Source organism: Macrobrachium rosenbergii, chromosome 55 (genome assembly GCF_040412425.1).
Source record: "Macrobrachium rosenbergii isolate ZJJX-2024 chromosome 55, ASM4041242v1, whole genome shotgun sequence".
NCBI classification, from domain to species: Eukaryota; Metazoa; Arthropoda; class Malacostraca; order Decapoda; family Palaemonidae; genus Macrobrachium; species Macrobrachium rosenbergii.
In genome coordinates, this window is record NC_089795.1 from 86,365,320 (window position 1) to 86,391,293 (window position 25,974).

Sequence of the window (25,974 nt, forward strand, 5' to 3'; positions counted from 1 at the left end):
ATGTAAGTGACTTATTGATATACGATTGATTTGTAGCTATTAAAACTGTATTTACATACGACTGTCATAGTTGGTTATTATCATTTCAGGAAAAAAGGGCTCTTCTTCAAAAGGTTCATCGGCCAAGACTTTTGACAATTTCCAGGTAAAGTGACTACTCTTTCTATATGGTGACTACCGTCAGCTATGGACGGCCTAAGGTGAGTAGTAAACTTCATTAGATATTACTTTATTTATTCGGGAATGCAAAATATTAGTACTTGTTAGCTGCATATACCGTGCATTATTTTTTACAATTGTAGATATCATACATTATAGTTCAGTAGTCCTATGTAGGTTTGCCATTACCAGAAGAGTTGAAGGAATGATCGATTTATCGGGTATCCATGGCTTGAACAAAACATGAAAGGCAAAATCGAGGCATCTGGATAAATACAATATAGTACACGAGAATAGACGCATGTAGATACTGGAATAACCTACGATTGATAGAGGGAAACCTGTGAGCTACTTGATAATTTGCTAAAGGAGAATGAAAATTAGGTAAAAGCCTTAACTCAAATGACCGTTTTTCTAACCCCGGTTTAAATTGGGGAAAAGCAGTGGAAATAAGGACAAATGAGATCACGGAAATACAAAGATACAGGCTATAGCAGCTAAGAGAGAATGGAGGAAGATTAGCGCATGGTAACTTCTGCTTTAGTTTTCAAATAGATATCTCAATCGTTTTGCAGTTTCCCGCGAAGAAAGGCTGGGTTTTATCGTGTGCTAAGATCATGTTGCATTTAAGCAAGGTCAGTAGGTCCATAATACTGCCTGCTGCAAATGTCAATGTCTAGTTGGATTCTAAATCTCACGACAGTTTCAATCAGAAGTTTGCTAAAGAATTCAGCACTGAAAGCAGATGTTAGGCCTATGGAAGGTCTACGTGGCTATGGGACTATTTGTCGGCAAGCTAATTTTGTTAAATCCGTGCAAGGTTCGTATATATGAGATACTGCTTGTCAGGATTGTCAGTTTCCTAAACAATAGTCTTTCTCGGTGCACTCTGCTCCGGAAGCTGACGGGAATTCTGTATTTAAAGCGTAGTTAGATCCATAAAAGGTTTATGGATCTATGGTAATTCTTTAGTTTTCTTTACTTAAATACTTCTATACTAGGCCAGTCAAGTTCGATGTTAAATGTTTAGAGGTGAGGATAATCCAATTGGTGTTGAATGAGATGTGCATATATGTATATGTATATACTGTATATACTGTATATATGTCCATGTGTATATATACATATATTACATAGTTACGTATGATGATTGAAGTTCCCATTGAAATTTTAAAAGAAGAAACTCTCTCTCTCTCTCTCTCTCTCTCTCTCTCTCTCTCTCTCTCTCTCTCTCTCTCTCTCTCTCTCTCTCTCTGCTACATCGGCTCACAGTTTCTCGAAAGGTCCCCTAGACAGGTTTTTTAATCCATAAAAAAAGGCAAAAAATAAAAAGAGGTGTGATTTGATCTTTAATGTTCAATTACAGAATTCTTTTAAAGGTCCTTGTGTGCTAATATTTATCGATTATTAATTTAATTTATTATTTATTGTTTCACTTTTTAATTTTCTTTGAGGACTTTCATAGTGAGATGATCATTTGGACGTACATATTTTGATTATTGTCTCACCTAAAGTATAAATCCACGAGAAATAGTCTCATGATATTTTGATAGTTTGAAAGAATGTTTTCATTTGGATTGCTCTCTCTCTCTGTCTCTCTGGAAAAAAACTAGTCAATCTTGGCGGTCTATATTCGTTCAGAATAGAAACTTAAAAATCGATCAGAATTGAAGACTCTCTCTCTCTCTCTCTCTCTCTCTCTCTCTCTCTCTCTCTCTCTCTCTCTCTCTCTCTCTCTCTCAACTATAGTTAGTCTTCACTGTTTTTTATATTCTTCTAGAAAGGAAGCATTAAACTCGATCAAAATGAAAGTCTGAAGCTCAACCTGTCAAGGAGACACTTAAAACTAGATTTATCATAGGTCTAAAATATCAAATGCGCTGTTTAAACCAAACAGGTACTATTTATAGTCGGTATTGGGGACTATGAAATGGCTCTAAAGCTCTGTAAGTTCCTAGAGTAAAGACCGTGATAAGAAAATAAAGTGGCATTAAAGAGAATGTGAACGGCTACAAAAAGATTAAAGGTCTGTATATTTTCGTTTGTATAAATGCATTATTTTGCAACAAAGATTGGTCTTTGGTTTTGTAAATCATGTAATAACATTACATCTCAATCATGTGGATGGATTCGAACACATCGTAGTACAATTACAGTTTTATGATGTAATATGTGACTGCTTCACGTTCATATTTTTGTCACAGGCTGCGTTGTGTAACATCAATAGGCTGAACGTGTAGAAAATCCAAATTTTTCTGGACTTTTTCTGCCATACTCTTCATAAAATCCCAAAATACAAAACTAGATTGGGTACAAACCTCAAGTCATCTCATGTTTTGAAAGAACGTATAGGGCTTATCTAAGTAGTGGTGTTTGATATTCCCACGTGTTTTAACAGTATGTTTAATTCGCATGAACAATTCCCAGAGCTGTTCCCTAAGTTTTCTTAGACTCATGTCTAGGAAGACCTTCACATTACCTTTATCTCGAGTGACACAAATACTGTGATGCATTTTTTCTCATCGACAGTAACCTCACGGATTGTTTAAGAACTAATTTCCTTTTGTTGCCTTCATATTTGCAAAATGTTCCTTTCACTAATTATGGTTTCATTGATGAGTTCATTACTTAGGCTGAAATATAGGATATTACTCTGTTCGTTTGCCTTCCAAATCATGTCAGTGAAGCAGCTTCGATAGTCTTTCAATCTTATGACTATTTTCCTAGTCTTTTTTGCCATTTCTGTTTACTTGATTTGCTTCGTCTTTCATTTCACCGAGTTTTTTCTTTTACCGTTTTCCAATTCTAATCTGGGATTGAATCATACTTTCCATTCATCATGATTTTTATTCAACAAAGAAATAACAACAACTCATGGGTATAAAAAAGTAGAAAAATAAAATGAAATAACAAAGAACAATACCAACATTGTAGGCCTAACAAAAAGAATATTGTTTGGTCATAGGACTAAGTCAGAGAAGGGTGAAGAGTACTTTCAATATCTCTTTGATTTTGAAGGAATTGCGAATTCACTATCCTCTGGGAGTATGATACAGTTGAGACGGTTCTGCCAGAATTGCCTGGACAGCTGCGGGAAGACTGTAATGCAGCTGTGGCGTAGCTCGTACTACCTGCGCCGCTGCAGGTAGGCTGACCTGCTGCCGCTGCCTTGGTGTTGCTAAGACTGCCTGTGCAGCTGCAGGGAGGCTGACGGCTTGCTGCTGTTGCCTTGGTCTGACTAGGACTACCTGTGCAGCTGCAGGTAGGCTGACGACCTGCTGCTGTTCATGCTGGGGTGTTGCCAAAGCTGCTTGCCCTCCGCTGGGAGGACTGTAGAGCTGCGTAGGCGCTGCAGGAGCGGCGGCAGCCTGTTGATAAACAGCCTGCCCCTGGAAGGAATAAGTCGGATGGAATCCCGTCTCGTCCGCGTAGTAATTGACAGTCATCACTCTGCCATCGGGTAGGAGGACGAAGTATGCCCCCGTCGTCTGGGGACCGTTGCGGCTCTCCTGGTGGCCAAATTTGACCGGCCGCCTCTCGTTGTCAACTTCGTCCACAGTGTAGCCGTAGCTGTAGGAGGGAGGAGGAGGGGCAGGCGTCGCCGGGGTGAGGTAGTTATATCCCTGTTCTTGCGGGGCGCCATAGCCAGTGAAGGCGATGAGAGCGATGAAAATGGTAACGGTAATCTGTGTGTGGGAGAATTTTTTCCTTTTAATTCAACGATGTTGAGTAATGTTTCGTCAGTGAAAATAGCTGTTTGTAGTGGAAAGATGTCATGAACAGGTTTTATGTGTAGTAAATATCATCTGATTGAATTTGATTATTAAGCTAACCAAAATATAAATTTAATAATTTGTCAAGAATGAAAACAGCTTTATCTGTATCATTTAGAAACATTCACACTTATTTTAATTAAGGTAAATGTCGGTGAATTGCGCCAGAGTGACAATGATTGTTGGCCATATCGACATTAAAGTTTCTGCTAATCAAATTTTGGTCTTTTACGACGGCATAACCTTATAAAATTCCACTAAGGCTTAAATTTAGAAAAAGAAAAACAGTAATCATTCTTGGGTATGTACAGTAACTATTACATCCTGATTTGAAAGAAAATTTAGACATAAAGATGAAAATGAAGTTATGAGGAGATAAATAAGGAAATTAATAAGACAGTTGAATTGAAGTCCATGCAAAAATATAGTAAATCTGAAATAAGAACCTAAAAGTAAGCAATCTTTAAATGAAAAGTGGGATTTTTGTTCACGTCTTGAATGTAATCAGTCTGAAATAAGAGCCTTTACGAAGAAAGGAATACTTTAAAAGAAAAGTGGGATTTCAGTGAACACCTCATCCCGTGCGCTGCACCTCACGCGGTGAGCTGTAGGCATTAAGGTTCTTTGCAGCGTGCCTCGGCCCCTTAGCTGCAACCCCGTTCGTTCCTTTTACTTTATCTCCTTTCATATTCTCTTTCTTCCAGCTTAATTTCCACCCACTCCTAACAATTGATTCATAGTGCAACTGCGAGGTTTTCCTCCTGTTACGCCTCTCAAACTTTTACTGTCAATTTACGCTTCATCGCTGAATGATCTCACAGGTCCCAGTGCGTGGTTTTTGGCCTAAATTCTATATTCAATTCAATTCAATCAGTTCAGTTCTTGCAAAACTTCTTGAAAGTGTGTATGCTAAATTTACAGACTCGAGGCATGAGATAACGAATTATAATGAATTATAATTTACAATAACCTTCTCATTGCTTCTATTATGCGCATCGTCGAGGTTATTGATAAATAAACTAGACCGATTGTTACATCCATGCTTTCGTTGTCCAAGGAACTAAAATACCAATAGTACAGAAATGGGGGTGTGTAATCTGTGTAACCTTAATAATCTCACGGAATTACGCATTACTAAATTCTCTCGGCAACGAAACGAGTCCCGTCCAGAAGTATTTCACTCGTAGGCGCCTCGGTAGTTTCCCCCTTCGCGTTTCTTTTAGCGATTGTCAACCAACAGGTTTGGTAGCGGCGGCGTCCTGTGAAGTAATAGAACCTTTACACCTGGAACGAGTTTTTCTTGACGTTCGGTAGTTTCTCGAGGAGAAAAAGGGGGAGAGGAGGGGGGGGGGGGAGGAAGAGGAAGGGGGTAGCTTTGGAAGTGAGGCGACAGACCTGCAGACGGAAGTACGGTTATTTTTTCTCTGTCTAAATCGGCCTTGCGTGCTTAGAGAAAACATCAAGAAGAAGAAGCTAGTGTTTACAATTTATATGAATGATTGAAGCTATGTGTCCAAACCATTCATTCTCGTATGAATGAAAAAAATTACTCTTACATTGTGTTGACTTAAGATCGTCACTTTTAAATAAAATATTTGGAGAAAGGAAAGAATATAAAGGGAAATGTACCAGATATAAGAGGGAAGGTACTTTATATGGAAAATGGGATTATGTTCAAAACTTAATAGGAATTAGTATTGTGTGCAAAACTGGGGATTATATGCTAGATGGGAATTAGTATAGGTACAAAACTGGGAATGATATGTTTATCGGGAGTCAGCATCATATACAAAACTGGGAATTATGTGCTAAATGGGAATTAGTATTATGTACAAAACTGGGAATTATATGTAATGGGAATTAGTATTATGTACAAAACTGGGAATTATATGCTTCATGAGAATTAGTATTATGTACAAAACTGGGAATTATATGCTAAATGGGAATTAGTATTATCTACAAAACTGAGAATTATATGCTTAATGGGAATTAGTATCATGTACAAAACTGGGAATTATATGCTTAATGAGGAATTAGTATTATGTACAAAACTGGGAATTATATGGTAAATAGGAATTAGTATTATGTACAAAACTGGGAATTATATACTTAATGTGTACAAAACTGGGGAATTAGTATTATGTACAAAACTTATGTACAAAACTAGGAATTATAAATGGGAATTAGTATTATGTACAAAACTTTGTAAGGTAAATGGGAATTAGTATTCTGTACAAAACTGGGAATTATATGCTTAATGGGAATTAGTAGTATGTACAAAACTGGGAATTATATGCTTAATGGGATAATATTAGTATTATGTACAAAATTGGGAATTATATGCTTAATGGGAATTAGTATCATGTACAAAACTGGGAATTATATGCTTAATGAAATTAGTATTATGTACAAAACTGGGAATTATATGCTAATGGGAATTAGTTTTATGTACAAACTGGGAATTATAAGCTTAATGGGAATTAATATTGTATACAAAAATAGGAATTATATGCTAAATGGGAATTAGTATAGGTACAAAACTGGGAATGATATGTTTATTGGGAGTTAGCATTATGCACAAAATTGGGAATTATATGCTTAAAGGGAATTAGCATTATGCACAAAACCGGGAATTGTAAGCTTAAAGGGAATTAGCATTATGTACAAAACTGGGAATTATATACTTAATGGGAAGTCGTATTATGTACACAAATGGGAGTCAGATGCTTAATGGGAATTAGTATTATACACAAAACTGAGAATTATAATATTATGCAGTATTGAGTAAGGTCAATACCACAGATTCTGGAAAATGCACTGGAATCGAGAATGAGTGAACTATTTGGTTAAATTTGAAGCATATAATCATTATAGAGTCCTTATAGACCAGAGTGTACCAAACTAATAAGTAAAAAATGCGCCGAAGTTTCTTTGGCGCAATCGAGTTTTCTGCACAGCGTAAAATCAAGGCCACCGAAAATACTGTAGATTTATCTTTCGGTATAATGCTGTAAGAGTCGCAACCCGTAAAACTTTAACCACGGCCAAGTGGTGGCCTATTCTATATCGTTGCCAGAAGCACGATTACGGCTAACTTTAACCCTAAATAAATTAAAAACTACTGAGGCTAGAGGGCTGCAATTTGGTATATCTGATGATTGGAGGGTGGATGATCAACGTCTCAATTTGCAACCCTCTAGCCTCAGTAGGTTTTAAGATCTGAGGGCGGACAGAATAAGTGCGGACGGACAGACAAAGCCAGCACAATAGTTTTCTTTTACAGAAAACTAAAAGCTATTTCTTTTGGTAACCTTTTCAATGATGCGTTCATGACACTAGTTGCCGCAGCGAAAAGCAGACCACAGATCTTAGGGGAAAGTTCTGGAACGATGAAATGGCTGACAGATGACGTGACTGTTCTGGAAGTCAGTCAGTGCAAATCGATGCTTAAAATTTAGGAGTCTCATGAATCTTTAATGACTTACACAGAATACATATATATACATACATATATATATATATATATATATATATATATATATATATATATATATATATATATATATATATATATATATATATATATACACATACACACAATAGTATGTGAATTTCAAAACCCAAAATTAAGGAGAGATCATTCCTTTGAAAATAAACAATATGGGACGGACTCTTTTACAAAAAATAATCAGCGAAAAACAAGGATTTTGCCGTTAGGTTTAAACTAGCCTCGGTTCAGCACGGGCTCTTACTCCAAACGATTAAAAAGTAACGAAAATTTGTCACTTTTAGATGCCACTGCGCAGGCTCATAGGGACGAACGGACGAGGGAACTAAATGGGAGACAAAGACGCACCTTGCGGGAGACCTGTCTTACCTTCATGGCTGGGAGACACGACTGGCGACTGAATGTGAATGGAGAAGGAGTCGTATCGACCCTATATATATACATAATGCCCAGTGACCCATACCCACGGTGTAGACCGTGCCAATACCCATTCGACGAGTAGACCCCCCTTTTGCGTTCACTTCTTTGATAGGCCTTCTTTTTCCTTTTCTTTTTTTGTTTTTTTCTTTTCATTTCACATTGCAGGACTGCATTCTGTCTATGGGGTGGTTGGGACTAGGGGGGCGGGTGTTGGAAAGGGAAGAGGGGGGTGGGGGAATGCTGTCCTTTAAGTTAGTTTGTGGTTCCATTTAGATAAACTACATAAAGTAGTCTTGGTCTTATCAGGTACAGTTCTGGTTTGAAATTATTGCTAATAACAGTTTTATTATGATAAAATATTTGAAATATTCTTTGCCTCAGTAGTTACAGTTGTGGTTTGTAACTGTTGTCAATAACAGTCTTATTAATGTTGGTTTTCGTGACATTCTTAACGAAGGAAAGAAAATACTTATCGCCACTGATATATTTACAAACATTAAAATTCATGCATACACAGAGCTGAAAGACAAATGGTAAAAGTTACCCAAAAAAACAGAAAATAAAATCTTCAATTCTGCTCCACATGGCTGGAAAACATTAGATTGTGACTGTCATTGTAATCATTTATTTATTTTTCAATAAGGTTTCCACAATAGGCATTGTCAGATGATGCAGATATGCAGAATAATGGGTCATTGATATTAGGTCATTGTTAAAGGGAGACTTTTTTTTCTGTCTTTTGCTTCTTTTGAAGCGTTAATGATATTGTCTTGCTTTTAGTTTTCTGTGAAAGAAAACTATTGTGCCGTCTTTGTCTGTCCGTCCGGACTTTTTCTGTCCGCCCTCAGATCTCAAAAGCTACTGGGGCTAGAGGGCTGCAAATTGGTATCTTGATCATCCATTCTCCAATCATCAAACATATCAAATTGCAGCCCTCTAGCCTCAGCAGTTTTTATTTTATTTAAGCTTAAAGTTAGCCATAATTGTTATAATCGTACTTCTGGCAGCGCTATAGGTACTAACAACATAGGCCACCACCGGACCGTGGCTGAGTTTCATGGGCCGTGGCTGAGTTTCATGGGCCGTGGCTGAGGCCACCACCGGACAGAAAACTCGCATTTTTTACTTTTTTTTTTTTTTTTACCTGGACGGGAGTTTATTACGTTTGAAATTCGTTTATTTTTATACACGTTGATACACCAGTCATCGCCATAGGCAGGTAGTGCCGTCAGTGCACCTCACGTGGGGCACTGTAGGCGTTACTTAAGGTTCTTTGCAGCGTCCTTTCGGCCCATAGCTGAAACCCCTTTCATTCCCTTCACTGCACTTCCGTTCATATTCTCTTCATTCCATCTTACCTTCCACCCTCCTAGGGCTCTGAAGGATAAGGATGTTTCGTGGCTAAGAACCAATTGGTTACAGCAACTGCTTATAGAGAGTTTATCACTAGAAATAAATTCTCTAACTCTTCATCAGTTAACTCCTTCCGCAGCTCTACCGAACAGAATGTTTCTTTTTCCTCTTGTTACTTTCAAACCTTTCCCTTTCCCTTTCAGAGATGAATGGCCTTATAAGGTCCCAGTGCTTGGCATTTGGCCTAAAATTCATATTCCGATACACCGGTCATACATCTTTTAGCGAAGCAGCTGTAACGAAATCTTTGGTGATAAATAATTCGGACTGCAAAGAAAACAAGTAAATAATGCGCCGCAGTTTCTTCGGCGCAATCGAGTTTTCTGTACAGCGTATAATCAAGGCCACCGAAAATAGATCTGTCTTTCGGTGGTCTCGGTATAATGCTGTATGAGACTCGGCCCATGAAACTTTAACCACGGTGGCCTGTCCTATATCGTTGCCAGACGTACGATTATGGCTAACTTTAACGTTAAATAAAGTAAAAACTATTGAGGGCTAGAGGGCTGCTATTTGGTATGTTTGATGATTGGAGGGTGGATGATCAACATACTAATTTGCAGCCCTCTAGCCTCTGTAGTTTTTAACACCTCTGGGGGACAGAAAAAGTGCGGAAAACAAAGCGCTGACGGACAGACAAAGCCGGCACAACAGTTTTCTTTTATACAAAAAACTAAACAAGAAGGAAATTCTTGATAGGTTTTATTCAGACAGATAAACAGATGAATAACTGATTTGTTCATGTAATCTGGCGTCACAACGACGATGGTTATCGACTCATAAAATACGTTTTAAAGATTTTGATTTAAAATCTTAATAAATTTTGAGAGAGAGAGAGAGAGAGAGAGAGAGAGAGAGAGAGAGAGAGAGAGAGAGATCACCATTTCACTGGAAGAGACAATTTTAAGTTTTGAAGTCTCTCTCTCTCTCTCTCTCTCTCTCTCTCTCTCTCTCAGACCTAACTTAATACTGTCTACCCCAATGATCAACATACCTTCAGAATCTGATATTTCCTCCGCTTTCAAATCCAGAATTGAATCTCCACTGCAATCAATGTCAATTCAGTAGATCTAGCTTAGAGGGAGAGCGCTAGCCTCGCGTTTGCAAGGTCTGTTGCTCTGTTCTGTTGGCCTGCCGCGCACCAGTCGACCCACTCGTGAACTAGTAAAAGGGGAAAAAAGGCTTAATGTGAAAAAGACAATAACATTACGTCATGGGAACTACAAGCATTTTTGGACATTAAATCTCCCAACATTTCATAACGGATATACAAATTACTTCTCTATTGTTCAGAAAATCTGCCTCGCTGTCGACTTCTCAGTTCCAGAGGTCCTTTATTCCTCACAGTTAGACTGTGGAACTGCCTCCCTACAGAGGACGTCGTGCAGTTCGAACTTCAGAAGTTCAAGCGAAGATGCAATGCGTTGGTGCCCTAAAATAATTCCTCTTGTATTTCAGTAACTTACATGTCTATTTTTCTTTATTAATTTGTTCTTTTGTTTTTTCCATTTTCTAATAACTGATCTCTTCCTTCTTCATTTCCTATGACTTTCTGTTATTCCTTTCAAATAAATGACATATTCTTTTGAAGCTTGAATTTCAAATCAGTGGCCCCTTTTGTGGGATTGTTTCCTATGAATAGGGTTCATCCTCTGAATAATAATAATAATAATAATAATAATAATAATAATAATAATAATAATAATAATAATAATAATAATAAAGTGGCCCCTGTATTGGGGTTGTTCTATATGAATAGGGTTCATCCTCTGATAATAAAATAATAATAATAATAATAATAATAATAATAATCCTGTTCTTGTTCCAGCCTCTGAATAATAATAATAATAATAATAATAATAATAATAATAATAATAATAATAATAATAATAATAATAAAGTGGCCCCTGTATTGGGCTTGTTCCATATGAATAGAGTTCATCCTCTGAATAATAATAATAATAATAATAATAATAATAATAATAATAATAATAATAATAATAATAATAATCTGTGGTGGGCTTGTTCCATATGAATACAATCCTCTGAATAATAATAATAATAATAATAATAATAATACAACTCCTCTCTGTCTCCAAATATCTTCTCTCTCTCTCTCTCTCTCTCTCTCTCTCTCTCTCTCTCTCTCTCTCTCTCTCTCTCTCTCTCTCTCTCTCTACTCTGTTTACCTTTCTCCTCCTCCTCCTCTCTTCTGAACACCTAGCGCTTATCGCGTTTATCTTGTTTATCCATTTTTTTGCTTCCTCATAAAAAGCCACTTCCTAGGTTCTTCTAATTAAGAAAGTCCAAAGTCTGGTAGAGAGGGGGCATTAAAAGACCATTTCGTAATGTTGGAGAATCTATTAGTTTGTTTCACTTTCCAATTCTTCGACCAGAGAATTATTATTATTTCTATAAATCACACTAATTTTATAGGAATTTTCATTTCTATAGCTCACTGTAAATGTGGGAATGATTGTTATATCTATAAATCACAAAGTTTTTATAGGAATTCTCATTTCTATAAGTCACTGTAAATGTGAGAATGATTGTTATATCTATAAATCACACAATTTTTATAGGAATTCTCATTTCTATAAGTCACTGTAAATGTGGGAATGATTATTATTATATCTATAAACCACACTAATTTTATAGGGATTCTCATTTCTATAAGTCACTGTAAATATGAAAATGATTCTATCTATAAGTCACACTAATTTTATAGGAATCCTTATCTTTATCGGTCACTGTAAATTTGAGAATAAATATTATATCTATAAATCACACTGATTTTATAGGGATTCTTATTTCTGCAAGTCACTGTAAATGTGAGAATAAATGTTATATCTATAAATCACAATAATTCTCTAGGAATCCTCATTTCTATAAGTCACTGTAAATGTGAGAATGATTATTATATCTATAAATCACACTGATTTTATAGAAATTCTCATTTCTGTAAGTAACTGTAAATGTGAGAATAGTTCTATCTATAAATCACAACAATTTTATAGGAATCCTTATCTTTATCGGTCACTGTAAATTTGAGAATAATTATTGTATCTATAAATCGCAATAATTTTATAGGAATCCTTATCTCGATCGGTCGCTGTAGATTTGAGAATGGTTTATATTTCTATAAATCACACTGATTTTATAGGAATTCTCATTTCTATAAGTCACTGATTTTACAGGAATTCTCATTTCTATAAATCGCGGATTTCATAGGAATTCTCATTTCTATAAATCACTGTTAATTTTATAAGAATTATTTCATCGGCCACTGTAAATGTGGGAATCTCACTTGCAAAAAAAAACTAAATATGATAATATTTTTCAATTTTTACATGATTACTTTATAGATGAGAATTTTCTTTTTATAGCTAATCTCTATAAATATGAGAATAAGCGCAATTTTATCACTATAAGAGAATTAATCTTAATTATGTTATGTCACTGAAGGTTTGAGAGAGCCTAAATAAGCCAACTAAGTCATCATTAATAATGTCATCATCATCATCATCATCATCATATAACAGAGGTACATCATACTCATATTCCCAAATCCTTTCGAGCCTTTCACTGTACCTCCGTTCATATTCCCTTCCATCTTGCTTTCCTCAACCCTCTCCTAACAATTGATTTATAGTGTAACTGCTTTGAGGTTTTCCTCCTGTTTAAACACCTTTCAAACCTTTCTACTGTCAATTTCCTTTTCAGCTCTGAATGACCTCACTGGTCCCAGTGTTGGCCTTTCGCCTAAATTCTATATTCAATTCAATTCAGATTTCCAAAGTAAAGAATTGAAAAAGTCATTTGACTCATTCCCTTCGTCCAGGCTTCCCTTGGTAACTCGCGTCCAAGTTACTGTACGGAAAACCAGTGAAAGCATCCGTAAAATTTACGCGGCCAGAATACGTCAATGAAACTTTCACCCGCGCCTACGTCTAGAGTCTAGACGCAAAGTAGGTGTGAGAGTCGTACTAGAATTCTAGTTTTTGGGAGACTTCCCGTATACATCCCTTTCGAAGAGCTGACGTCACGTAGTTATGTAGTTTTTCTTTCATTTGCCTCTAGTACTATCTAGTGGCTTCTCTTCTAGGTTTACGTAAGTCGGGAAGCTTAAAATTAATCGTATAGTCTTTCTGGGCGCTACTTATAGTAAGAAATCTACCGAGCTACCAAAAATTAGGATGTTATCTACCAAACAACCCAATTAAGGCCTATAGGCAAGTACTTCCCTCAAACTATCAAAACTCCCTACACTGTGGTCAAATCCCCGGCGTGGTCAAATGTAGAAAATGGATGGTCGATATCATACTATAAGTAGCGCCTCTTTCGTATTCGTAATGAACTACTTTGCATACATTTTGGCCTCATAGATTTCTGTTTCATTAAGCACAAAATGGTTGGGTCTTCCTCGATATCTACGCCGAGAACTTAAAAAAAAAAAGTAAACTTCTTCCATTCGCAGTTACCTTTAGACAAGAATCAGTGGTTTCAGCGTGGTATGGCCGTTGGTCGAGTCATAACGTATCCTAAAGAGCGGAGCCTTCATACCTATCTAGTTTCATACAACAGTGTAATAATGACTTTTCTCTCATATATAAGTTATGATTTTTCTTTTATCTTTCCAAAACATTTCCATGGCGTCAATATGAACAAATATTTTTACAATTTTTCGAACGAAGTCCTCCGAATGTTCAAATCAATGTTAAATATAAAGCTTACATATCTGATTCTACCCCTTTTTTTTATATAGAACCTCGAGTAAGTCTATTGCAATTTAACATATTTCTTTTCATTTAGCATAATGGGATGTCTTTATTCCTCTAAACATCGTTCTGTTCATCTGGCTTCTACTAAACCTGTCATCATTTAGACCTATGCATAGAGAGTTTAGGCCTATAGAGGATTATATTGTAAATGTATATTCTTTTTCTTTTCATTTAGCATACTCGCATGTCTTTATCCCTCTAAACATAGTTCGTTTTGCTTGTCTGGCTTCAACTAAACCTGTCATCATTTAGACCTACGCTTAGTGAGATTAGGCCTATGGAGGGTTGAATATGCAGCCGCGCTCTGGGTCTTAATTTCTGGCTATGATCACAGATGAACTTGTTGGAATCTGTGATTAGCCCTCTAAAGACCCTATATTCTCTACGAGGTTCGATTTTATGCCATAAAAAGAACTTTCTCCTCAGATTTTATTTCTCTTCTTCATACGTACTTAGCTGATCTTATCACTTATTCCTTTTATTAATTTTACATCATATTCTGCTTTTATTTTGTTATACATATCTCACAGACTTGCTTTCAGACCTTTTAGCTAGTGCTACTTGTTTAGATGTTCACGAGAGCTTACTGAATTGAATATAGAATTTAGGCCAAAAGCCAAGCGCTGGGACTTATGAGGTCATTCACCGCTGAAACTGAAATTGGCAGTAAAAACTTCGAAAGGTGTAACAGGAGGAAAACCTCGCACTTGCACTATGAATCGTTAGGAGAGGGTGGAAAGTAAGATGGAAGAAAGAGAATATGAAAGGAGGTACAGTAAAAGGAACGAAATGGGCTGCAGCTAGGGGCCGAAGGAACGCTGCAAAGAACCTTAAGTAATGCCTACAGTGCACCGCATGAGGTGCACTGACGGCAGTACACCTTTCGAAATATTTGGCTCATGAGGAACAAGGAAAAAAAAAAGTTCATGAATTCTGAGAAAACTTCATGAAGCTTCTTGTGTCTGTTATTTTCTTGGTTGATTGATTACGTTAATCAAACTGGCGTCACACAGACTATGACTATCGCCGTCTTATTCTGTCCGTTTCCCTGGCTACCCTAATGATTTTGTACACATGTGTGTCTATATGTTCTTATGTTAAAAGCGTTTTATATTTTGTATCATGCGAGACATATGTCCAGGCTCTATTACTACATGTATGAACCACGTTAAAACAAATGAACTTGTAAATGCTTTAATGCATCGTTGGTGTAAACAAAACATTCACACATGAATAAGTGTGTACTTCGGAAATGTAAACAGTCCTCAGAAAACACTGGCAGTATGGCAGTATTACTGGTGCAGGTGTACCATGGGTTAAAAAGAAGCTGTCATTCTACTTTTAAGCGAGGTGCATCAGTGCCCTAGTTTTTTTCTGACTTGCATTGTTGTTTCTGATTTTGTTTGTTGATGCGTCTTATCACAACATGTGAACAGGTCTCTGTAGTGGCAGCAGGATATAGTATATATAATAAAATTTATTTACAACACAGAAAGATATGCTTCATTTTAGGCCAATGTAACTCGTGGAAGTGATCTTGCCCGGGGGTGGGGATGGGGAAGGGGGATGTCTATTCCTTAGAGCAGTAACTCTTTTGCATTGAACGCTAAAATAAATTCCGTTGAAATGAAACTATTTTATTTTCCGTTCTGCGTTAGACGACTTGGGGTGTGAGATTAGGATACTTTCTCTCTCTCTCTCTCTCTCTCTCTCTCTCTCTCTCTCTCTCTCTCTCTCTCTCTCTCTCTCTCTTTGCGTATATTCTCTTTCAGTTCCCGATGATTCCAGCACTCTATATAGTAGGTGTTACGTTATTCTGGCCAACTGGAGCAGTCTAGAAATATCTTGTATAAACAGATAACGTTACAAAACCTGTGAGAAAATCGTATTGGCATGCTTTTAAACAGACAAAAAAACCTAAAAAATACTTCACTGATAACTTGATAAGTGTTTCTTCAAGCTAAACTTACACATGACATTAACAACGTATTTTGATTCAAGGTTCTAGATTGAAACAAACATCAGAGAAAATAAAAGATTCAGTCTCGAAGCTGTAACAGAAAACGGTGCAAGGGGAAACTATACAAAAGAATGAGACTAATACTCTTTATAAGTTATACTTTGACATATATCTCTTTGTTATTGGTCCGTTCTTTCCCTCTCTTGTGTTTTATTTCGTGACCTGTCGGTATTTATATCTTTGCAAGTGAATAGTTTTTTTTTCATTCTTATTCCATATAAACGTTCGTTTATTATGTATTTTTTATAATAATATTTGACTATTGACCATTTGTATGAACTTAGATTCATACGCTAATTCACATGTGCACTCCCGGTATTGTTAAGCCCCTGCGTACGGAGAGAGAGAGAGAGAGAGAGAGAGAGAGAGAGAGAGAGAGAGAGAGAGAGAGGGGGGGGAACGGGCGAGCTGCTAGCATGAGAAGATGGTTATGGGCTGACTTCATAAGGCGTGAATGTTCTCCTTTATGGGGCTTGTCGCGGCGAGGTGAATGGACGTACGGGGTATATATATGTGTGCAAGGGGCCATACCCTTCCAGATCACAGTCAAGCCTCAAACAAGTCGCAAACATGAAGGTAAGCGGACAAGTGGCAATTCTTGCATCGATGTCTTCGACTTTTCTCTTCCTCCTCTGCAACCTAAGTGGTGGATTTTGTACGACTTAGGATGCGTCAGCACTACAGTCGAACATGTCGTTAACATATGTCGGGAACTTGTAGCATACACATCATCAACATGTTGAATACAAATCGACGATTTGTTGGTATTTCCAACCAGTGCTTCATACTATTGTCCAACATTTGTTCTTCATTTACTGCCGTTGACTTGTTTTCAACCTGTTTGTGATTTGTATGCGATATGTTGTCTACGTGTTTATGACATGTTTCCAACTTTTTTGTGATAAGTTGTCGACGTGTGTTTATGAGAGGTTAAGAAATCACTCGATGGATTAATTTTCTCAGATCTTAAAAACTACTGAGGCTAGAGGGCTGCAAATTGGCATGTTGATCACCCACCCTCCAGTCACCAAACATACCAGATTGCAGCCCTCTAGCCTCAGTAGTTTTTATTTTATTTAAGGTTAAAGTTAGCCGTAATCGTGTGTCTGGCAACGATATAGGCCGGGCCACCACCGGGCCGTTGTTAAAGTGTCGTGGGCCGCAGCTCATACAGCATTATACCGAGACCACCGAAAGATAGATCTACTTTCGGTGGCCTTGGTTATACGCTGTAGCGGCTGCACAGAAAACTCGATTGCGCCGAAGAAACTTCGGCGCATTTTTTGCTTGTCGTTAAGTTTTCTGAGTTCGTGAATTTGCAGTGTTGGAAGGTGTTGCTTCTTCTTTGGCTCTTAAAATCGCTTTGACCAAAATTTTGGATTTTTTGTATTTTTTAAAAAAACATCTGACGGTTTTAGTGAAGTTACTTTCATCAATATCAGCTTTCTGAATTAATTTCACTTTGAAATATTTAACACTGGACCGTCTTTGCAAGAGTTATGTTAATCTGAATATGTTATTCTATATCAAGTGTATACTTTTGAAAATGTGGTCACATTTCCTATCTCTCAGTAAGTCATGACGCTTTCAGATAAAAGAGGCTACATTATTCAGAGATTTATGTACTTTTAACAGTACGCTTTTAGAATAAATCTCGCAGTATTATGCACAAAAAATCACATTCACTTGAAGGGAAACTTAAAGATTTCAACTGGAAACATTTTGAATTTTTTTTATCGGCCGCTTACCCGATTAAGGAAATGAAAGCGTGGATGGGTCTGATTTCACAAGAATGCGTATTAAGAAATGAAGAGGAGATGAGGAAGAACTGGGTAAAGACAAGAAGAAGTAGAGGAATAAGGAAAGGAGGAAGAGAATCTCTATAAATTAAAAGGCGTTCCTCAGGTTGATTGATTATGTCCCTAAAGACCTTTGGTGCCTGTCAGGTAGAACGATCTGAAAATTTTGTTCCACTCAATCGAGGTTTGAAAATGCTTCTTTGATATACAGGACAGACTCACTTGAAAGAGTCTGGGTAGTGCCGTCAGTGTACCTCACGCGGTACACTGTAGGCATTACTTCATGTTCTTTGCGGCGTCCCTTCGGCCCCTAGCTGCAACCCCTTTCGTTTCTTTTGCTGTACCTTCGTTCATATTCTCTTTCTTCCATCTTACTTTCCACCCTCGCCTACCAATTGTTCCATAGTGCAGCTGCGAGGTTTCCCCCCATTGTTACACCTTTAAAGCCATTTTACTGTTAATTTCCCTTTCAGCGCGGAATGACCTCGTAGGTCGCAGTGCGTGGCCTTTGGCCCAAATTTCATATTCCAATTCCAATTCCAAGAAATAAAAAAAATATGGGGAAATGTCAAAACAAGTGGTTTAGAAACTGCGGTGACATTCCCATCTTTAAGGTATATAAACAGCCTGAGATAGTCACATTAAGTAAGCATTCTGCCATTAAACTCAAATTGCAAATTTTACTATAAAAATTATGAGAAAGTGACTGAGTGAGACCATTTAGCTGACAAAACATTAAAAACCTGTTCCAGTGCCCTCTCTTTATACCATAGAATCCGCTCAGTCGAAGTAAATTAAGAATAGTATCTTTTAAACGTTTGACTGAACTGAATATAGATTTAGGCCAAAGGCCAAGCACTGGGAGATATGAGGTCATTCAGCTCTGAAACGGAAATCGACAGTCAAAGGTGTAACGGGAGGAAAACCTCGCAGTTACACTCTGAATCAATTGTTAGGAAAGGGTTGAGGAAAGTAAGATGGAAGAAAGAGAATATGAAAGGAGGTACAGTAAAACCTAAAGTAACGCCTACAGTGCACAGCATGAGGTGCGCTGACGGCACTACCCTCCCACGGGATATTTTAAAGGTTAACGAACGCAATAAGTAAATTGAAATATATCGATCATACTGCCAGCAACGTGCACTGTATATATCGACCGTGTTACAAAAAAGAGACAATCCTTGATTAATTTTTCTAATGGGAAAACAATGTCATTCTTAAGAAGAGATTATCTCATAAAATACGTTCCCCAATCTATCGCCACCTTGCATTTCATTCTGTCGGTCTCCGAGAATTCTCTTGCGCGGCCAATCTCCATTACAGGTGTCAAAATTCCGACCTTAATGTCTTCAGATATTAATTTTCCATTTCCTTAATCATTTCCTTTTCTTCGATCCTGAAAATGAAGGGGATTCCTCCTAAAGGATTTTATATTTGTTTTTATGATTTATTTATTATTGTTACTGTTATAAGTATTATTATTATTCAGAAGACGAACCTTGTTCATATGGTACAAGCCCACCAAAGGGTCCATTGACTTGAGATTCAAGCTTCTGAAGAATGTGGTGTTCATTAGGAAGTAAGAGGAGGTAAAAGGAAGTACAGAAAAAAAGAGATCTCACTTATTAAAAAGAAAATAAATGAATTAATACATGAATAAAAAGATAAAAATGTATTAAAATGCAAGGAGAATAGCGTTAGGGCATTAATGCATTGCATCTTCGTTTGAACTTTTAAAATCTGCATCTCAGATCGCCGTCGCCTTCGCCGTCGCCCTCCTGGGGAGCACCTGCCAAGGCGCCCCTCAAGGTTACAACTACGCCGCCCCGACGACCCCCGCCCCCGCTTCCTACAGCTTCAGCTACGCCGTCGACGCCGCCGACAGTCTGAGACGCCCCGTGCTATTCGGGCAGGAGGAAAACCGTCAGGGCGTCCAGACGACGGGAACCTACTATGTCCTTCTGCCCGATTCCCGCCTGATGACCGTCAATTACTACGTCGACGAGACGGGATTCCACCCCACCTACACGTTCCAGGGACAGGCCGTCTACCCCGAGCCTGCTGCTGTTGGCGGGCAGGCCGCCCTAGCTGCTCCCTCGCAGCTGTACAACACTCCCGTCGGAGGACAGGCGGCTTTGGCTACTCCTTCTCAGCTGTACAACACTCCCGTCGGAAAGTGAGGGATTCCTCGTTAGGCCGAATCCTCCTTGCCCTAAGTCTCTTTTTACCTCCTTCTCCCCCTTTATTTCTATTCCCTCTTTTCCTCTCAGGTACTAGTTCGTCTTAATCACTCTTAGGAAGGAGGAATATAGTCAGTTTCCTCAGTACAAGGATGTTCTTCTCGCTGAGTACCTCTGTTACGAGGAGGAGACTCAAGTCTTACTCCTTTTGAAAAGAAGTTGAACGTCTTCTTCTTCTTCTTCTTCTCTCTGTTACATTGTTGTTTACTTTTATTTTTTGACATTTATGTTGTTTTTGATTTTGTTACTGCTTCAATAAAGTTTTATACGAATTGACAACAACCTTTTGATTTTTATCTAGATACATGAATGGAAAGCGACATGAGATTAAGAGCATTGAATATACAGTATATATATATATATATATATATATATATATATATATATATACATAAATATAATGTGTATATATTATATATATACACATTATATTTATTATATGTATATATATATATTATATATTCTACAGTATCTATTATTGCACGGCAAAAAACATCAATATTCAACGTACGATTTTCTTAATGATTTACACTTCCCCAAGAATCAGCTCTATCCAGATCGAAGGATAGTATAACAATCATTAGAAACAACTTCCATTTTCCTCAGAAAATATTGAGTATGAGACTTCCCCTCGTGTTACTTAGATGAAAATATTAAGAAACGTGGAATGGAATGGAATATAGAGTTTAGGCCAAAGGCCAAGCACTGGGACCTATGAGGTCATTCGGCGCTGGAAAGGAAATTGAGAGTAGGTAGAAAGGCGTAACAGGAAGAAAACCTCAATGCAGTTGCGCTATGAAATAATTGTTAGGAGAGAGTGGATAGCATGGTGGAAGAAAGATAATATGAATGGAGGTGCAGTAAAAGGAATGAAAAGGTTTGCAGCTAGGAACCTTGGAAGGGACACTGCAAAGAACCTTTAGTAATGCCTACAGTGCACCCCGTGCAGTGCACTGACGGCACTACCTTCTACGGGGGAAAAAAGACGATGCCATTTAGTCAGGTATGATAGCCTGTACCTCTTTCAGAAAGAAGGAAAGAATGTTCCTGTTCATAATAATGCAGTTTCAGTATACATCTTGTACATATTTTAGGAAGGCTTTGTGCGTGTATCCACAGCATGTATGTCCAGCTTTCCCTCCCATATAGCTGCAACTAGCCAGTTGCAAGTTGGTTCACACACACGCAACTTTTCAGGAGGAATGTGAGGCTGTGCATTACAGTTTGCAAGGTTGTTTTAAATTTAAAATGAATGTCTCAACCATTACTGTACACGAAATCTGGAGGACACTACCCTAGAGTTTCTCGACTTTACTACGAATAAATGGAAGCGTCTGTCTTATTGCGTAGGTTTTGTGTCCTCTGTATACGTTTTTGTTTTGAAAATCGTTTTTTTCCTCATCCGGAATGTGGCAGAAACCGTGTTTTTTTTCATCCGGAATGTGACAGAAACCGTGTTTTTTCTCATCCGGAATGTGACAGAAACCGTGTTTTTTCTCATCCGGAATGTGACAGAAACCGTGTTTTTCCTCATCCGGAATGTGACAGAAACCGTGTTTTTTCTCATCCGGAATGTGACAGAAACCGTGTTTTTTCTCATCCGGAATGTGACAAACTGTTTTTTCTCATCCGGAATGTGACCCAGAAACCGTGTTTTTCTCATCCGGAATGTGACAGAAACCGTGTTTTTTTTTCTCATCCGGAATGTGACAAAACCGTGTTTTTTCTCATCCGGAATGTGACATGTTTTTCCTCATCCGGAATGTGACAGAAAACCGTGTTTTTTCTCATCCGAATGTAACAGAAACCGTGTTTTTCTCATCCGGAATGTGACAGAAACCGTGTTTTTTCTCATCCGGAATGTGACAAACTGTTTTTTCTCATCCGGAATGTGACAGAAACCGTGTTTTTTCTCATCCGGAATGTGACAGAAACCGTGTTTTTTTTTTTCTCATCCGGAATGTGACAGAAACCGTGTTTTTTTCTCATCCGGAATGTGACAGAAACCGTGTTTTTCCTCATCCGGAATGTGACAGAAACCGTGTTTTTTCTCATCCGGAATGTGACAGAAACCGTGTTTTTTTCTCATCCGGAATGTGACAGAAACCGTGTTTTTTCTCATCCGGAATGTGACAAACCGTGTTTTTTCTCATCCGGAATGTGACAGAAACCGTGTTTTTTCTCATCCGGAATGTGACAGAAACCGTGTTTTTTCTCATCCGGAATGTAACAGAAACCGTGTTTTTTCGTAGAGACAAACTCCTGCAATTTGCAGATTGATTAAGTATTGCAATCATAACAGGGCTAAAAACAGTTGTCAGTTTCCATGATTAATGATTATGCCTCCAAGCACTTCTTGAGTTTTCATTTACTTTATAAATGCATCTAAAACCCCAAAAAGAAAAGAAAAGCCAAATATGTTACGCTTTATAACAATTTCAAAAGAATTGAAATTATTTTCAATTCCGTTTAATTTAGTGTTCTTGTTGAAAATGCTGTAGATATACGCCATTTGCACAAATATACTATGGAATATAGTTTACACTCTAAGTACGTCTTCGTAACTCTGTGAATTAGATGCTGACATTCTATAAACTCTAGGAATGCTGTTTTCCGGTATTGTTTTATTAAACTGAATTCGACATCATTGAGAACAAATCTGAACTTTTTGCAGTTACTTTTCAGTCTGGGAAACGCCGGAGATTCTGATTATATATATATATATATATATATATATATATATATATATATATATATATATATATATATATATATATATATATGAGTGATAATCCATACTTTGGGCGCGCATGGCTAAAATTGATCTTGCTAGATAATTACCAAATCAGTTTGGTGGTACAATTAAATCTACAATTGGCCATAACGAAATATACATATTAAAATTTACACGAACTTTGTAAGCAAATGGAATAAACTATCACGTATTATTCCGGAGGTAAATCTATGAATGATTTTTAAATATCTAATCCCACTTATTTACCCTTCATTCCATTCCTTTTTCATTATTAATATTTTTTATATTTAAATAATCTTCTGTGGTTAAATCTCTTGATTTGTTTCAAAATACTTGCCTTTTACATAAACTGAGGTTATATCGGTAATATTTCGAGAACTTGTATCATGCTTTGTTTAAATGGTATTCATAGGAGCTCAAATGAAAACAGCCGTTTGTAAGTATAAACTTCATTCACGTAGTAACAAAAATATAAACAATTTCAATGAATATAAAAGGTATAAAAATGAGCAAAATAACAATGCTGCCAACGCACGGCGTTTGGCAGAGAGAGAGAGAGAGAGAGAGAGAGAGAGAGAGAGAGAGAGAGAGAGAGAGAGAGAGAGAGAGTAGACGATCATCTTCTGGAAATAAGACTTGAGCACTCAGCTCGTGCAGAGCCGTTTCAAGGGCTAGTCCCTATTAACTACTAGTACTTCTATGCACTCTGGTAAAACTGTCATACTTTTCTTGCAATGTTTGATCGAGTTTGAGAGAACTGAAGATGAGAGAGAATAAGCAAAAAGAGAGAACAGAACAGGAAAAAGAAGTAAACAGAGACTTAGGGCAAGGAGGACTCGGCCTAACGAGGAATCCCTTATTTTCCGACGGGAGTGTTGTACAGCTGAGAGGGAGTAGCCAAAGCTGCCTGTCCTCCGACGGGAGTGTTGTACAGCTGCGAGGGAGCAGCTAGGGCGGCCTGCCCGCCAACAGCAGCAGGCTCGGGGTAGACGGCCTGTCCCTGGAACGTGTAGGTGGGGTGGAATCCCGTCTCGTCGACGTAGTAATTGACGGTCATCAGGCGGGAATCGGGCAGAAGGACGTAGTAGGTTCCCGTCGTCTGGACGCCCTGACGGTTTTCCTCCTGACCGAAGTGGACAGGGCGTCTCAGACTGTCGACGGCGTCGACGGCGTAGCTGAAGCCGTAGGAAGCGGGGGCTGGCGTCGTTGGGGTGGCATAGTTGTAACCTTGAGGGGCGCCTTGGCAGGTGCTCACCAGGAGGGCGACGGCAACGGCGACGATCTGTTGGCAGGTGTTTATTGGAAATATAATCGGATGGTTTTTATAAAAAGAAAGGCTAAGGAAACTAACAGCCTTGTGTCATTTTCTAGTGAAGAGACTGGCTGAGCACATTGGTGTAAGAGGTATGTCAGTACTTTTAGACCCATGGAAAGTATTCTTTGCTTAAAATTTTAGCGTTGCAACAACTGTCATTGATTCTCTATTCAAAAGTGTATTAATTTGTACTGAAAGAAAAATAGTGTATATTCTTCCCTAGATATGAATGTAGCCCAATATATATCACCAAAATCTATGTAATTTAAAAACCAGTCATATTTGAAATCAACTTTCCATTCTCCCCAAAGACAGCAGAAATCTCCTGCCGACGAAAGCGATTATGTAATACACCAAGGATTAACATCTGCCTAGTGAACTTTTCCTTTCGGGCACACCGGAACATAATATACAAACTGGTTTTTTGGGGCATAATGGGATTGGAGGAGGGGGCGGGTGTCATTCTCTCCAAGGGAGCTGGTACTCCTACAACTGTGGTCACTCGGATATAGATGAGGGTAGGCTCATGCGGTCGTTAAACTTCGCATGAGTCTAGCTACTTTTGGAAACGAGCCTAGGTCAAGGAGGTACTTGCTGCCTGAAGTTAATGTTTCGAACTTTTTCAAATACTCGTAGCTGGGACATTATTAACAACAAACCATTGAATAATCATCAGTTACATTGAACTTCAGGAAACTGTGCTAGGCCGTGAATTTTGTTTCTTTCTGTAGGCGTAAACGGACGCGAATTGATTATACGGAAACCGCAGATTGTTTCTGTGAGTAATCTACAGTTATAAGCTTTGGAAATCTCATTTTAATCTTTTTAAACCTACAAAGCCTAAGATTTAAAGGAATAATGAGGCGAATCTAAATAAAAGAAGGAAGGATGAAACAAGAGTTACGGTACTAATTTGTAAACTTGAACATCTGGAGGAACATCAAACCAATTATATTGAAGTTATCAGGTAACTGTCGACTATATACAATCAAAACTTCGTAGAATGAAGAGAGATTAATTTGACAGAGGCAAAAGGAACTAATTATTTCACCAAAAAAAAAAGATAGATCCTTCTGGAGAGTCAACTTAGGCCTAGCCTTCGAAACCCAACCGGTTACGTAGAATCTTGCACGGTTCTCCGAAACTTGTCCACTTCGAAAAGAGAAAAATATCAGTCCTTTCCTTACCTTCATCTCTGAGACGCGTTCAAGGAGTGACTGTGATACGACGAGGCCCAGTGCTCCAGATATATATACCCAGCTTCCATTCACCTTTACACGACGAAGGATTTAGCGAGTGAGTGGGGCATTCACAAGCCGTTTGAAACAAACGTACTGACGTATTCTGGGCGTCTCCGTTCTCGCTCTCTCTCTCTCTCTCTCCCTCTCTTTCTTTCACCTCTCCTTCTTCTTTGCTCTTGCTTTTTCGGGTTTCTAATTCTTCATTTGCAGGGGGCACTGAGGATAATGGAAAGTTACTGTAGAGTTACAAACTGTTTCTAACACCTGCGATTAGTCCAATCAGCTTTTAAAATACCGGGATGCTTTGCAGTGTCAACAATATATATATAATCAATAATATCAGTGAAATAGCTTTCACTGGCCAAAGTAACCTGTGTGGTCATTCTTAATTCCCTAAGAAAATTAAACAGTCCCTTCACTAGGCAGCGGATATGAAAATCATGAAGGTTTATACAATTTCCGTGAGGTTACAGAAATGATATGGATGAAAGGACTGTATTCGAGATTCAAGTTAGGCTAGCTACATAGAGAAACGAAATGTAAGTTCGAA

At 37.9% G+C, this 25,974-nt stretch overlaps 3 protein-coding genes across 4 annotated transcripts; 1 reads left to right on the forward strand and 2 right to left on the reverse strand.

The window, feature by feature from the left end:
- Window positions 1–104: 104 nt before the first annotated feature.
- On the forward strand, window positions 105–20,389 carry LOC136835165 (pro-resilin-like). Of its 2 annotated transcripts, none has more exons than XM_067098372.1 (2): window positions 105–200; window positions 19,625–20,389. In XM_067098372.1, exons 1-2 carry the CDS (start codon window positions 168–170, stop codon window positions 20,051–20,053), a joined length of 462 nt encoding a protein of 153 aa, XP_066954473.1. In that variant the 5' UTR covers window positions 105–167; the 3' UTR covers window positions 20,054–20,389. The 2 variants fall into 2 exon arrangements, with proteins under 2 accessions (XP_066954473.1, XP_066954474.1); XM_067098373.1 differs by lacking the exon at window positions 105–200 and adding an exon at window positions 16,533–16,650.
- Window positions 2,993–8,030, reverse strand: LOC136835162 (cuticle protein 8-like). Its single transcript, XM_067098371.1, has 2 exons — window positions 7,810–8,030; window positions 2,993–3,845 (listed from the first exon to the last, which is right to left on the reverse strand). Exons 1-2 carry the CDS (start codon window positions 8,011–8,013, stop codon window positions 3,192–3,194), a joined length of 858 nt encoding a protein of 285 aa, XP_066954472.1. The 5' UTR covers window positions 8,014–8,030; the 3' UTR covers window positions 2,993–3,191.
- A 2,912-nt stretch (window positions 20,390–23,301) lies between the features above and the next one.
- Window positions 23,302–25,524, reverse strand: LOC136835589 (uncharacterized). Its single transcript, XM_067099296.1, has 2 exons — window positions 25,371–25,524; window positions 23,302–24,150 (listed from the first exon to the last, which is right to left on the reverse strand). Exons 1-2 carry the CDS (start codon window positions 25,374–25,376, stop codon window positions 23,725–23,727), a joined length of 432 nt encoding a protein of 143 aa, XP_066955397.1. The 5' UTR covers window positions 25,377–25,524; the 3' UTR covers window positions 23,302–23,724.
- Between the last annotated feature and the right edge of the window lie 450 nt (window positions 25,525–25,974).

Coding starts and splice junctions, on each gene's coding strand:
- LOC136835165 (XM_067098372.1), top strand. CDS start 168: ATGGTGACTACCGTCAGCTATGGACGGCCTAAG. Junction 201..19,624: donor TCAGCTATGGACGGCCTAAG/GTGAGTAGTAAA, acceptor TCTGCATCTCAG/ATCGCCGTCGCCTTCGCCGT.
- LOC136835162 (XM_067098371.1), bottom strand. CDS start 8,013: ATGAAAAGAAAAAAACAAAAAAAGAAAAGGAAAAAGAAGGCCTATCAA. Junction 3,846..7,809: donor CGTGTCTCCCAGCCATGAAG/GTAAGACAGGTC, acceptor TCCCACACACAG/ATTACCGTTACCATTTTCAT.